The sequence below is a fragment of the Oryctolagus cuniculus genome, chromosome 18 (genome assembly GCF_964237555.1).
Source record: "Oryctolagus cuniculus chromosome 18, mOryCun1.1, whole genome shotgun sequence".
In the NCBI taxonomy this organism is placed as follows: domain Eukaryota; kingdom Metazoa; phylum Chordata; class Mammalia; order Lagomorpha; family Leporidae; genus Oryctolagus; species Oryctolagus cuniculus.
In genome coordinates, this window is record NC_091449.1 from 16106550 (window position 1) to 16120098 (window position 13549).

Below are 13549 nucleotides of genomic sequence, written 5' to 3' on the forward strand. Positions count from 1 at the left end.
ATTTATTTGAAAGTCAGAGGGTAAGAGATAGAGAGAGGGATTGCCCATCTGCTGCTTCCCCAATGCCAGTAATAGCCTGGGCTGGGCAAAGCAGAAGCCAGGAGCCCAGCACACAACCTGGGTTTCCTACGCAGGTGGCAGGTGGCAGGTGGCAGGTGCCCAAGCACTTTAAACAATTTGATTTACTATTTATTTGGAAGGCAGAGTGCCACAGAGAGAGAGAGAGAAGGAAAATCTTCCATCTGCTGGTTTGCTCCCCAAATGGCCAGAACAGCCAAAGCTGGGCCAGGCCAAAGCCAAGAGCCAGGCACTCCATTCAGGTCTCCCATGTTGGCAACAGGGGCCCAAGAACTTGGGCCATCTTCTGCTGCTGGCCAGGGTGCATCAGCAGAGAGCTGGATCTGAAGTCAAGCAGCAGGGACAGGACCCAGCATTCTGATACGGGATGCAGGAATAACCCGCTGCACACAGTAACTGCCCCGGATCCAAGTACCTGGGCCTCCCGGGTTGCACACTAGCAGGAAGTGGGATTGGAAGCAGAGCCAGAACTTGAAGGTAGGCAGAGAGGAAGGGGAAGGGAAGGGAGAGGGGGGCAGGAGGGGGAGGGGAAAGCAGGAGCTGGGAACTCGGTGTGGGTCTCCCGTGTGGGTGTCGGATCCAGCCACGAGAGTCGTCACTGCTGTCCCCACAGTGGGCATGAGCAGGAGGCTGGAAGAGGCAGCAGAGCCAGGACTGAAGTCTACGCACTCTAATACGGGCTGTGGGTGTCCCAACCAGCACTGGGACCTCAAGGCCAAAGGCTGTGGCCCAGCCCCATTTTGCAGAGCAGCAACCCAAGGCTCACAGAAGACGGCGACTCGCCTGGGGCTGCGTAAGGAGAGACGGCAGAGCTGCAAGGGGAGCGCCAGGCAGAGGGTGCGGGACTCCTGGGTGAAGCTGGCTCCGGCTTCCCTCCAACCCCTGCACTATCCACCCCTACAGTGGCCCAGCTCCTGATCACTCAAGCTGCAAACACAGGGTTCCTAAACACTCCCAGTCCTGAGTTTGATTCTTGGCAGAGAAAACAACTTCTTTCACACGTGAAAACGGAATCAATTTGACTATAAGCTCTAGGAAGGCAGCACTGTGTCTTTCTTGGACATTGCTGGGTGCATGGGGCCAAGACAGGTCCAGCGCAGAGAATAAACTCAGTAATTGTCTGTCGATTGAATAACTGATCCCTATCATCCGATGGCACTGATGTCACCTTTAATGCTGAAAGAAGCAACTATGGCTCGCATTTGTGTTAATGAATTTCATCCCCAGGACAAGTCCGGGGACGAGGAAACGAGGTGCGTGGAGAAGGCAGCCAGGGAAGGGACCCTCAGCACACGGCAACCCCTCCCCCGCCCCGGGGCCTGAGCCCACCTGCTGCGCAGCACCCACCTTCTGGAAGTCCTTTTTGGAGATGAGGCCACGGGGATCGGTGACGTAGTCCTGGAAGGCCTCGGAGCCCACGATGTCCTTGAGTTTCAGGAACATGTCGAAGAACTTGAGGATCATCTCCACGTTGGACGAGGACTCCACCAGCATGTCCACCATCTGCCGGGCAATCATGCCGTTCACCACGTTCCCTGCGGGCGGGCCCAGGTCAGTGCGGCCCAGCAGAGCCGCCCACCAGGCTGCCTCCCTCTCCAGCTCCACAGCCTCCCAGGGCTCCCGAGGGTCCCCACGCTGGCAGAGGGCTCTCTGGGCAGCATCACGTGCAAACCTTGCTGGCACTGTCTTTGCCCACCTCCCTCACCACCGGGGGAAATCCTTGAAGGGAACGATGCTGTATGCTCGAGGGAGGGGCCAGGCATGGCGTCATGGCAACCGGGGAGGGAGGTGGTACTCTCCCTTTTACAGAGGGGGAAAGAACTCAGAGGAAGTCCCACGCTCAAGGTCACGTGGCCAGTCGGGGCGAGGAGGATTTGAACAGCGCGGCACCACCTCAGAGCTTGCACAGTGGGAACTTCTGCTTGTGCACTGAGGTCAGGCAGGCGCACGAGTGAGGCAGGCCCAAGGCGAGACAGCAGGGCGAGGCAGAGACTGTGGCAAACCAGGCTCCTTGCGTTCCTCTAAAGGCAGTGACTGAAGCTTGGCTCCAGCTTATTTTCGTGCCTTTTAATGTAATTTCCAATTTATATAAAAGTGCAAGAACAGTGCGAAGAAACTTCAGACAGTCAGCTTCACCAACTGTTTACACTTCGCCACCTTTGCTCTGCGATTCTGTGTGTGTATGTGTGTATACGTGCATATATGTATGTGTGTATGTGCATGTATGTATGTGTGTATATGTGTATGTGTGTTTGTGTGTGTATATGTGTTTGTGTGTATATGTGTGTTTGTGTATGTGTGTACATGTTATGTGCATATGTGCATGTTTGTATATATGTATTGTGTACATATGTATATGTGTGTGCATGTGTGTATACATGCATGTGTATGTGTGTTTGTGTGTGCGTATGTGTGTTTGTGTGTGTGTGTGTCTGTGTTCGTCCTTAAACCATCTGAGAGTCAGGTGCATGAAGGGTAACTTCCCTGGAAACACTTCAGTGCCTACGCCCCACAAGTCAAGGGCATTCTGTGATACAAGCCCAGTGCAGGCATCGACCTCTGCAGATTTAACCCTGACATAACTGAGTTACTGAACCCACTCCAGCTGACTTTTGCCCCATGAGAAGGTAGGCCTAGCGCCACTGACTCTCAGTTTTTCAAGAAAAGCTGGAAATGTTGATGTTTAACGGTAACCTGATTTTTAAAAGCTAATGACCAAAAATTAAAAATGAAACGATGTAGGATCATTCATTGCAACATTGCTTGTAAAAGCAACGTTAAAAAACAAAACCCTGAATGTCCACCCATCGGGGCTTAGTTAAATGAGTTCCTGTGCACCACAGGATGGAGCACTGTGCCACCACGGCAGGGCATGACTGGATGCTGTTTATGAACCCTATGGAGAAAAGTCTTAGACTGTTTTTATTACTTAGTAACAATGTGGTTTTCAGTCGCTAAGGTTGGGGGATATTTGTTATGCAGCAAAAGCTAACTGATACATTTAGGGAATTAAAAAAAAACTGAATATGAAAGAGGTACAAAGGTACAGGCCCCAGCGTGTTAGGATTTCTCTGAGGATGCAGGGTCAGACGGGCACGGGTAGGCCGCTGAGCTCCTTATTACAAATCACAACCTTTGACCCCAACATGAGGCTGGAGGTTGAGGGTGGGTCTCCCGGGTCTGGCAGGGCCGTTCTTGGCCTGTCTGAATCTCGGCACTGCCCCCGCCCGCGGTACCTTCCAGTAGGGACAGCAGCATCACCACCATGTCCTTCTGCAGGTCCAGCAGCTCCTTCAACAGCTCGATCTGGCTCGAGTCCTAGAGACCCCGGCCCCCGCTCGGTGAGGCCTGGCTCTCTGCAGAGACGCCTCCCCGACCGCCGGCTGCTGCCGCCCCCCGCACTTCCCCCAGCACGGCCTAAGACCCCCTTCCTCTCCCCTCTTACCTCCGAGGGGACCTGAGTCCAGACATGCTCCTCGGAAGCAAGGCAAGGTGCAGAGAGACAAGATTGGGGGGTGGGGTTGGCACTTCCGGGGAAGAGGGCCCTGCGAGGGGTGTGGCTGGGGGGGGGGGCTTGGAGAGCAGACACTGGGGCGGGGACAGCCACACAGACACAGACACAGAGACGGGGATCTGGGGTGGGGGCTTGACACGTGATGGGCTCAGGAGGCGGCTAGGGGCAGCCGTGCTCTTGACTGAGCCTCTGGGGAGGCTCCAGGGAGGGCATGGCCTCGCCCGCCACAGCCACGTGTGGGACCCTCAGAACCGCGCGACGTTGCATTAGGCTGAGGCCCATACAGCTGCCCCTGTGCGGTCGTGTTTGACTCCCTAAGTGGCGATTTCAAACGGGTGCACCTAATCAAGTGGAGAGGGAGGGGCCAGAGCAGCGCCTCGATGGGACGCAAGCTCCTTACGCCGCCAGGCCGGTTCTAGGAGAGGCTGACTCAGCCCCACACACTGCCACAGCTCCGGAGTCCCACACGCTAAGACCCCACATTCCAGGACCTCGAAGTGCAACACGGGTGGGCGGGTGGGCGCCTGCGCGCTCTGCACCTGCGCAGGACCCAGTCCGCTGCTTCCCTCTGCAGTCTACTCAGTTAAGCCCCGCCTCCCAGCCCGGGGGGTGGAGCTCTGACCAGGCCTGGCCAATCAGAGCTGTTCTCCCCTAGCTACAGCGATTGGCTCAGGGAGGAGCATGTGACACAAACGGCCCATTCAGAGTCTCCAGTCTTTTTCTGAGCCTAGGAAAGAGGGGTTCTCTTCCCCCTGGAGTGGGGACCTGAAGTACGGTTCTGGCCAGCCTGTGAGGGACGCCTGCTTGCAAATGAAGCCGAGCACGTGGGGGACTGCTGCTGACGTGGCTGTCAGCCCCACGTCTGTGAATGCGAACCGGCAAATCGGCACCACCCCACTTTCTGCGTCAGATGTCCAGCCCTGGGAACCCGGGTCCCCAGACCACGGCCGAAATCAGCGCTGCAGAACCTGGAAGCCTCTGTTGCCAGATGGACATCCCCCAGGGGCACGGGTTCTACTGCGCCAACGCCGGAGGAACTGATGACGTCAGAAAGGGTGTCCGCCAGCTCCCCCCGGGGGAGGGAGTGGGGGCAGAATTAGAAAAAGGCTCCCTCAAGACAGGGCCTGCGGGGCAGCTGTAGTATACGGAATACTTCGCTGCCATCTGCTGGAAGCCACTGTAACAATCACACCAATAACTCGGCCCAGGCGAGGCCCATGCCTCCCTGGACGTCGCGCTCAACATGGCGGCCGGACAGAAGCAGAGCAGACGGGGACGCGTTCAGCAAACGCCAAGGCCGCCAAGGGATGCGGCGGCGGGGAAAGGGGGGCATGGGGCTCCACAAGGACCTTACATCGTGGATGCCCGAGCTGGGCGTCATCTGCCGCACGCAGGATAGAAAACACCAGAAACTTCCTCAGCCGCCAGCCCTGGCCCAGAGGCCCGCCCCCCTTCCCCGTCCCCGGGGGGCGCTCTGAAGCGGAAGTGACCTCATCAGAGACAAAATGACATGATCAATGTTAGAGGGGCTCGGGCTGCAGGGGGCGTGGCCCGGCAGTCCGACCAGTGGCCGTGCAGGTGGGAGACCAGCTGATTGGTCGGGGCAGCTGGGGGGGCGGGGCCACGCAGAAAGCCAACCCAGGAGGAAGATGGACTTTGCTGAGGGCAGGGAAGCGACACGGAGCACGCCAGGAGGGACTGAGGGGAGAGTCTGGGCGACCCGGCAAGAGCTGGAGGCAGACGGCCGCTGGGGCGACGGTCAGGGGCAGCTAGGCGAACAGGGGGGCTCGAACCTGAGCGAGCTTCATCATCATGTGGGCAAACACGTGCAGGAATCCCACCACGGCGTCCCAGAGGCGGCTGTGAGCCAGGCTCTGCTGGTTCCCGGTGCAGGGGCCCTAGGGGCAGGGGGCTGCGTGAGCCCCAGGGCGGGCGGGGATGCGGGCTGGCCCCGCCCCGCCTCGCCCCAGCCAGCCGGCCAGCCTTACCTGGATGTACTCGGTGAGGCTGTTGAACACCTGTTTGGCCACGGACATGGCCTTGGAGAAGTTCCTCTTGCCCTGCTCCTCAATGACATCCTTGCCGGAGTAGTACCAGTAGAAGTCGCTGATGGACTCCTGGGGGGAGGGGCAGGCAGGGTGTGGGGGGCCGGCGCTGGCCCTGGCCCCGCAGACCCCCTCCGGGCACCTGGGCGGGCTCTCAGCCTCACCTGCAGCCGCAGGAGGTAGTCCACTGTGCAGATAATGATGTTAATCGTGGTGGTGTTGCCCGTCTGTGTCCGTAAGTAGTTTTGGAAATCTAGGGAGATGAAAAGTCATTCGCTCACAGGGTCCTCACCGTGTGTGTGTGTATCTATTGAGTGCCTATTGGATGCCAAAGGCATATAATAATTTATTTAGTAACCATCAAGCGCTCATCATGTGTCAGAGGAAGAAGGGGGGTCACTTACTCGTTTATCTAACAACATGACTATTGAAAGCCTACTATGTGCCGGATGTGGGGAAGCATCTGTGACTTCATTCTTTTATTCCCCCAGTGGACAGTCACTGAGCACTGTGTAACTGCGAGACTAGAGACTCAGCCCTCCACTTATTTCCAAAACATTGTATTGAATGTCTACTACGTGTTGGGGAAGATGGAAGAGAGGTCACGCATTCATTAATCCAACAGTTGAGCACCCACTAGAGGCCAAAGCAGATAAAGGTTTGTCATTTATTTGTGCAGTTATTCATTCTACTTTTATCAAGCACGCTATATGCTAATAAGAGATAAAGACTGTTGCTTATTCTTTGGCACACATTTGTTGGGTGCCTACTATGTGCCAGGCATTGCTGTAGGCTATAGGAACATAGTAGGAAAAGAAAATATATTCTTGTAATGTTTCAAGCTTTCCTAACTGCAATCTGGTGGGAACCACATTACACTGAGACACAGGACACGTGTTCAGTGTGCAGGGACACCCACATATACCGAGACAGAAGTGTCACACGCGCCATGCGTTCTAATATGTTCTGTCCTGCACGGTCTTCGCCAACCGTGAAGCCATTCCAACCATAGCCCACTCAGTTTGCAGCTCCTGACTGCTCAACCTTGGCTGCACTTTGGATCACCAGAGGCCTTCAAAGCCCAAAGGCTGAGGTCCTGCGACAAATCGATAAAATGAGAATCTCTGGGAGTGAAATGGGGGCTTCCCTGGCAGGCTGATGCGTGAGAACCTCTGCAGTAAACTGAGTCACAGCCCTTTGATGGCTTGGTTCCCACTGCTGGAAAAACATTGTTCTGTGGCAGAAACTGACAACCGTTAAAACTCAGTGATGGGTACTTTAGCAAGTTCTAGAATAATGACGACAATCAACACAGAGAGTGCGGCTGGGGCAGATGGTCATAGCTGTAACACCCGGGGGCTGGAGGAATCCAGAGATGCCTGGCCCCACCCGGGTGGTCAGGGAAGGCTCCCCAGAGGAGGGGGCCTCTCAGAGCTAAGATCTGGAAGATGGTTAGGACTTGGCTGTGTGATCTCAAGCAAGTCAGTGCCTCTGTGTGGCACAGACAGCACCTCAGCTTTCTCCCTGTGTAACATGGGAGTCACAACAGGCCCTACTTTGTGGGTCTCCGTTTTGAAGTCTGAATTATCTTGCACCCGTGAAGAATTGAGGACAGCTCCTGCGTACATAAGTGCTCAGTGGGTGCGAACTGCCCTCCAGGGTGGTGGTTCTCAGAGTGTGGTCCCCAGACCGGCAGCATCACATCTCCCTGAACCTGTCAGAAATGCAAATTCCTGGGCCCCACTCCAGAACCACAAAATTAGGAGCCTGAATTTTTTTGTTTGTTTGTTTTGTTTTTGACAGGCAGAGTTAGAATGAAAAATCTAGGGCTGGTGTTGTGGTCCAGCAGGTTAAGCTGCCACCTGAGATGCCCGCATCCCACATGAGTGCCAGTGCGAGTCCTGGTTGCTCCACATCTGATCCATCTCCCTGCTAATGCATCTGGGAAGGCAGCAGAACACGCCACAGTGCTTGGGTGCCTGCCAACAACGTAGTAGATTCAATGGAGTTCCAGGCTCCTGGCTTCAGTCTCGCCCAGCCCCAGTCCTGGCCATTGTGGCCATCTGGGGAGTGAACCAGCAGATGGAAGACTGATTGATTCTCCCTCCCTCCCTCTCTCTGTAACTCTACCTTTGAAATAAATAATTAAAAAAAAAAAAAAAGGAAGGAAGGAAGAATAGGGCGGGTGCTGTGGCATAGTGGGTAAAGCTATGGCCTGCAGTGTCAGCATCCCATTTAGGTGCTGGTTCAAGTCCCGGCTGCTCCACTTCTGATCCAGCTCTCTGCTAATGTGCCTGGGAAAGCAGTAGAAGATGGCCCAAGTGTTTGGGCCTGGAACCTGCGTGGGAGACCCAGAAGAAGCTCCTGGTTCCTAGCTTTGGATTGGCCCAGTTCCAGCCATTGTGGCCATTTGGGGAGAGAACCAGCAGATGGAAGACTGATCTCTCTCTCCTCCCTCCCTTTCTCCGCCTCTCTGTAACTCTTGGCCTTTCAAATAAATCATTTAAAAAAAGAAGAAAAATTCATGTGGCGGTGCTGGTGCTGTGGCGTAGCAGGTAAAGTCATTGCCTGTAGCGCTGGCATTCCATGTGGGCACCAGTTTGAGTCCCGGCTGCTCCGCTTCCAAACCATCTCCCTGCTATGGCCCAGGAAAGCAGAAGATGGTCCAAGTCCTTGGGCCCCAGCACCCACATGGGAGACCTGGAGGAAGCTCCTGGCTCCTGGCTTTGGATCAGCCCAACTCTGGCTGTTGCGGCTAACTGAGGAGTGAACCAGTGGATGCCTCTGCCTCTGCCTCTACGAAACTCCGTAACTCTGCCTTTCAAATAAATAAATATTTTAAAAAGTCATGTGGCACAAAAGTATTTCATAAGACTTGAAGAAGCAGTAGGTGTGGATCCAAGAGCTTTTGCAAATGCAAAGCAATGGTTATGCTTCCTACTTCACTGAAGAGTGAAGATGAAAGAGAATTACAAATCAGTGACCTTAATGAGCACTAGCTAAGTGCGGGGAAGGCTGGAGGTTAGAGTTCTAATTACTTCACTTCTTGTCATGAGAGTTAATTTCCAGGTAGTCTGTGGTTTCATAATCGCCTGCTAAGTGTCAGAACCACAGCCTTGGGTCTGTACACCCTGGTGATAGGAAATGGCACGGGGCGGAATTTTTGTGGGACGGAACTTTGATATCCCTTTAATACAGTAACTATGTGAGCCTGCGAGGTTACATGTTCTCATCGGTGCTGCCTTTGATGAACTCGCTATGTCATTACTGAGTGTGTTAAATGGCCTGAACCAGAGCGAAAGTTCTGAGAACTCTCACTGAAGGTAGGAAAGGATATGTAGGGTTTCCTCCTGGCAAGGTATCCGTAAGCAAACCAGTGATTCTGATAGATTCTGTTTAAAATGCCAGGCACGTTTTTTGGGACAGTACAGAAATCCACCACATGTACTGAACTTGGGCATCTGCTCCAAAACACCTGTGGGAAAATGGTGCGTGACCAACTGCCCATTTGGGCAAGTTGCTTTTTGGCCAAATTGTTTTCTTGGTAAATTGCTTGTGAGGAATTGGACTGGGTCAGAGGAGGGGAAAGTGAAGCAGAGAGTATGGGGTCCAGAAATCCAGCAGGGGAGTGGCCTGTGGCAGCTTTGAAACATGGACATGCAGGAGGACGACACTGGCTGGCTGGGAGCCCTCACTGCCATCACTGATGGAGGCAGCTGGAGGCGACCCCCCAGGCTGACCACAACCCTCCCCCTCCCCCCTCCCCCCATGCCCCCTTCCTCACCGTTGTTGTGCCCCTCACAGAGCAGCTGCAGAAATCGGAACAGATCTTGTGTGAATTCGTCATCGGCCATAACCTTCTCTCCTGGGCAGGATGGAGGGGCAGGCCCGTGAGGGCTCAGAAGTGCAGGGCACAGCACACGCATGCACACTGCCCATGCACACCGCACATGCATGCACGAAGCACGGGGTGCTGGGAGGAGCAGCCACCGCTTCAAAGACACTGTGAGGTCATGGGCATCCATGACACCAAGGCTCTTGACCTCAAAGTCCAGGACATCAGCACACGGAGCCCTGAGTCATGGAGCTAGGGCCTCAAGTGTCTTTCTACAGCATCTGTGTCCCTCTGATGTCGCCACTCGTGTGACATTCGGGAGGGTCCACTGACCCCACAGATGTTCAGGCTGCTGATACCGCACTCAGTACCCCCCACCAGGCCATGGGGTTAATGGATTACGGGGGTCAGGGTCACTTTCACACAAAGGCTCTGAGCAAGGATGGGGCATGGGCTGGGATAAGAGATGGGGACTGAAAGCCAGCCAACTGGCTCAGAAGCCTCACAAGCAGCCAATGCAGGAGAAGCAAGGGGCAGGGGCAGTAAACGTGGGCCAATCAGAAGGGGCATGGAAATGGCCGTCATGGCGACCACAGGGGAGGAGACTAGGCTGTGAATGGGCCAACCAGAGCAGGCACACACCAATCAGAGTGGATGCTAGAAGCAACCAATCCGGATTGGTGGATGGGAACTGCTGACCAACCAATCAGGCTGGAGCGCAAAGAGCCAAGAAGGTGGGATCGGGGATCACCCCACCCGGGGGCTTCGAATCTGGGCGTGGAAGTCCGCGAACTCTCAGCTGGACAAAGGTCTGGGCCTCCGTCTGCAGCTTCTGTTTTACATATGGGGGCTTGGGGAAGGTTAGACACTTGCACGTGGCCCCATGTGTTAGCTGTCAGTGGCTCACTGAGCCTGGAATCAGGTTTTTGGACTCTGGATCTCAAGATTCGCACTCGCACCCACTGGAGGGGCGGTCCCTCCGTGACGTCCCAGATCCTCAGCCCCCAGGCGGAGGGGAGTGGGGGTTAGAAGGGGAGGGGTGGCGGCAGCACGGCAAGGGCGATGGGCTGGGACAATTACCGTTCTGGCGATTGATGACTGGGGCAGCCAACAGGATGGGAGGAGGAAGCAGGAGAAAGAGGGAGAAAGAGATGGGGAGACAGACAGGGGAACACACACAGTGGCACACGTCAGGGATGTGGACACAGAAGGAGAAACGACCCACAGAGAGCAAGATGGTGAGAAGGATTCGCCAGGGAGAGAGGAGGAAGTGACAGCAGAAGCAGAGGAAGAGGAAGGAAAGGGAGGAGAGAGATGGACAGGTAGAGGTGGAGAGGCAGGTGGGGACCAGGTGGTAGACGGTTAGACGCATCAAAACACAGCAAAGAGGAGACTCGATTAACCCAGATTAGGGACATTAATGAGAGAACAGCAACCAGGGTGTCAGGAGACTTGGGGCACGTGGGGGGCGGGGGTCACGGGGTGATGGGTCAGAGAACACAGGACAGAGTGACGCCCGAGGCTGGGGGCCATGGGGAGTGAGACCCTGGAGGGATGGGGGAGGGCGGGACCAGGGGCCACTGCAGGAGCAGGGACAGGGATCCCAGGGGGCTCTTGAGGCGGGGCTGTCTTGGGCACAGGGAGCTCCGGGCAGTGGTAGGGGCGGGGAGGTGGATCCTGAAGGAAGAGGCTGTCCCAGGGAGCGGGGAGCCCAGGACAGGGCCTCACCAGTTCCATCCTCGTTCACCATGCCCAGCCCTTCCGCCTTGTTCTGTCTCTCGAAGGCATTGAGATCCAGGACGCTGAGGGGAAAGAAGACAGGGAAGCGGGGATCCGGCCTCTGCCTGCCCCACATCCAGGGACTGGCAAGCCCTACAGTGGCTGCTGCAGAGCCATGGGAAACGAGGTACTCACAGAAGTCAAGGGCATGCGGAAATCAGGGGCTGGAAGAAGCTATCGGGGCCCCCACCCTCTGCCTATGCCTCCCCCGCCATCCCAGCCCTATGAAATAAGGCAGGGCCAAGATGAATTATGTACAAGGTGAAATATCAAGGAAACAGGAGCTACGGATTAGCCAAAGCTATAGGGGGATAGGGGGTAGAAAAAATCAGTTGACAGCAAGAGGTGAACAAGGCAGCATCAGGTCATCAGACAGGGCTGAGTCCCGCTCGGATTCTTTTTTTTTTTTTCTTTTTTTTCTTTTTTTTTTTTTTTTTTTTTTTTTGACAGGCAGAGTGGAAAGTGAGAGAGAGAGACAGAAAGAAAGGTCTTCCTTTTGCCGTTGGTTCACCTTCCAATGGCCGCTGCGGCCGGCGCGCTGCGGCTGGTACACCGCGCTGATCCGATGGCAGGAGCCAGGTGCTTCTCCTGGTCTCCCATGGGGTGCAGGGCCCAAGCACCTGGGCCATCCTCCACTGCACTCCCGGGCCACAGCAGAGAGCTGGCCTGGAAGAGGGGCAACCGGGACAGAATCCGGTGCCCCGACCGGGACTAGAACCCGGTGTGCCGGCGCCGCAAGGCGGAGGATTAGCCTAGTGAGCCGCGGCGCCAGCCCCGCTGGGATTCTTAACACCCTCCTGGTTCCACCACCTAGAACCCAGACTACAAGTCATTCCTAAGCCAAGACATTCCGCCTCCCTTATAGTGCACTTTAGCACTCCTAAGAAACCCCTGTTATCTGAGCTACTCCAGGTAGTCTCTTCCTGGACCAAGAGAGTGGAGGGAGCAGTACCAGGAGTGGGTGCAGCCGCACCAGAGCTTCGCCAGCGATGCACCACTCAACCCACCTGCATGTCTGCATCAGCGCCTGGATGCTCTGGAAGAAGCCGACTTCCTTCTTGTCCTTCAGATAATCCAGCATTTTCTGCAGGGGGAACACCAGGGAAAGGGGAGCTGAGGGGCACCAGGAACCTCCGCCCTCTGCGGCTCCCCTCCCCAAGCCCCTGTGCCTCTGTTACCTGCTGCACCTCGGCATTGCCTCCATTGAGGATGGAGATGCCCAGCTTCAGGGTGGAGGACACCATGGCACCTGTCTCTCCTGCCGGGGTGGGGCCGGGGTGAAAGATGTCTGTCCAGTGTGTCCCACCCACCAGAAAACGGCCAGCCCAGGGATTGAGAGGAGGAGAGGTGGGCACGCAGGGGCGACATAAGCAATGGAAAAGTGTGCCGGCTGGGTCCGCGGGGAGTGGGTGGGCTGCATGCAGAGGAGCAGGGTGCACGGGCGAGGGGCACCTTTGCAGGCGCTGATCATCTGCAGCACCATCTCGGCGGCCCCGCGCGTGTGCAGCCGTGACTGCTGGTAGAGGAGCCTCTGCTTCTCCATCTCTTTCTCCTGGGGCAGAGCAGACCCGTGGGCACGCGCGCCCCGGCTCACCAGCCGGCCTTTTCCTCTGGCTCCACCCACATCCACGCCTTATTCCTTCAAGTGGGAGCCCCCTCCACCCCCGGGGCTTACGTCCTGGATTTGCGTCTACACCTAGCCCAAAGCTGGGCATGCGGCAGAATCTACACGGATCAGGGTCGGGGACAGAGCAGACTTAACCTGGAGCCACAGACCTCCGGGGGGGGGGGGGGTGTCAGCAGACAGAGTCCGGGCCGTCTGTGCAGTTGGGTGAGGACACAGTTACCCTTCCGTGTCCACCACCCTGAAGTGGAAAGGCAGCCTCCCCTTTCGGGGGCACTGAGGCCGTAAGTCACAGCGATACTGGCAGGACCTGTGGTTTGGTCACCGAGGAGGCTCACAGAGGTCTCTGTGTCATGTTGCTGCGGCTACAGATGCCTTGAGATAGCGCTCAAGTGCATCACCACTCCTCCACTGTCATAGCTATTGGACACACTGCTAAGTCTTGTTACTGCATAGATTCCTAAAGAGCTACATGTATTACTGCATCATAAATGCACTTTTCCCATCGTTAAGTAACCATTCCACACTTGTTTTCCTCTGCTGGGAATTCAGCTGCCCGCCTTAAGGGCGAACAAGCTGTTTGCCCCCTCCTTCTCCCTGCACACGCTATTCTCCCACCTGTGGAATATCTTTCTCCTTTTCTTCAACTAGCACACTCCTTTTACCTTCTGCTC

At 55.9% G+C, this 13549-nt stretch overlaps 1 protein-coding gene across 2 annotated transcripts in view; it reads right to left on the minus strand.

The window, feature by feature from the left end:
* The window catches only part of RYR1 (ryanodine receptor 1), a 108320-nt gene that overhangs the window by 22505 nt on the left and 72266 nt on the right, over window positions 1-13549 (minus strand). For both annotated transcript variants that reach the window (XM_070061820.1, NM_001101718.1), the window contains 11 exon segments: window positions 12704-12803; window positions 12430-12509; window positions 12259-12335; window positions 11201-11274; window positions 10553-10570; window positions 9422-9502; window positions 5802-5890; window positions 5581-5709; window positions 5386-5490; window positions 3315-3396; window positions 1426-1613 (listed from right to left, as the gene is read on the minus strand). In XM_070061820.1, the coding sequence (XP_069917921.1) occupies window positions 1426-1613; window positions 3315-3396; window positions 5386-5490; window positions 5581-5709; window positions 5802-5890; window positions 9422-9502; window positions 10553-10570; window positions 11201-11274; window positions 12259-12335; window positions 12430-12509; window positions 12704-12803 (1023 nt within the window).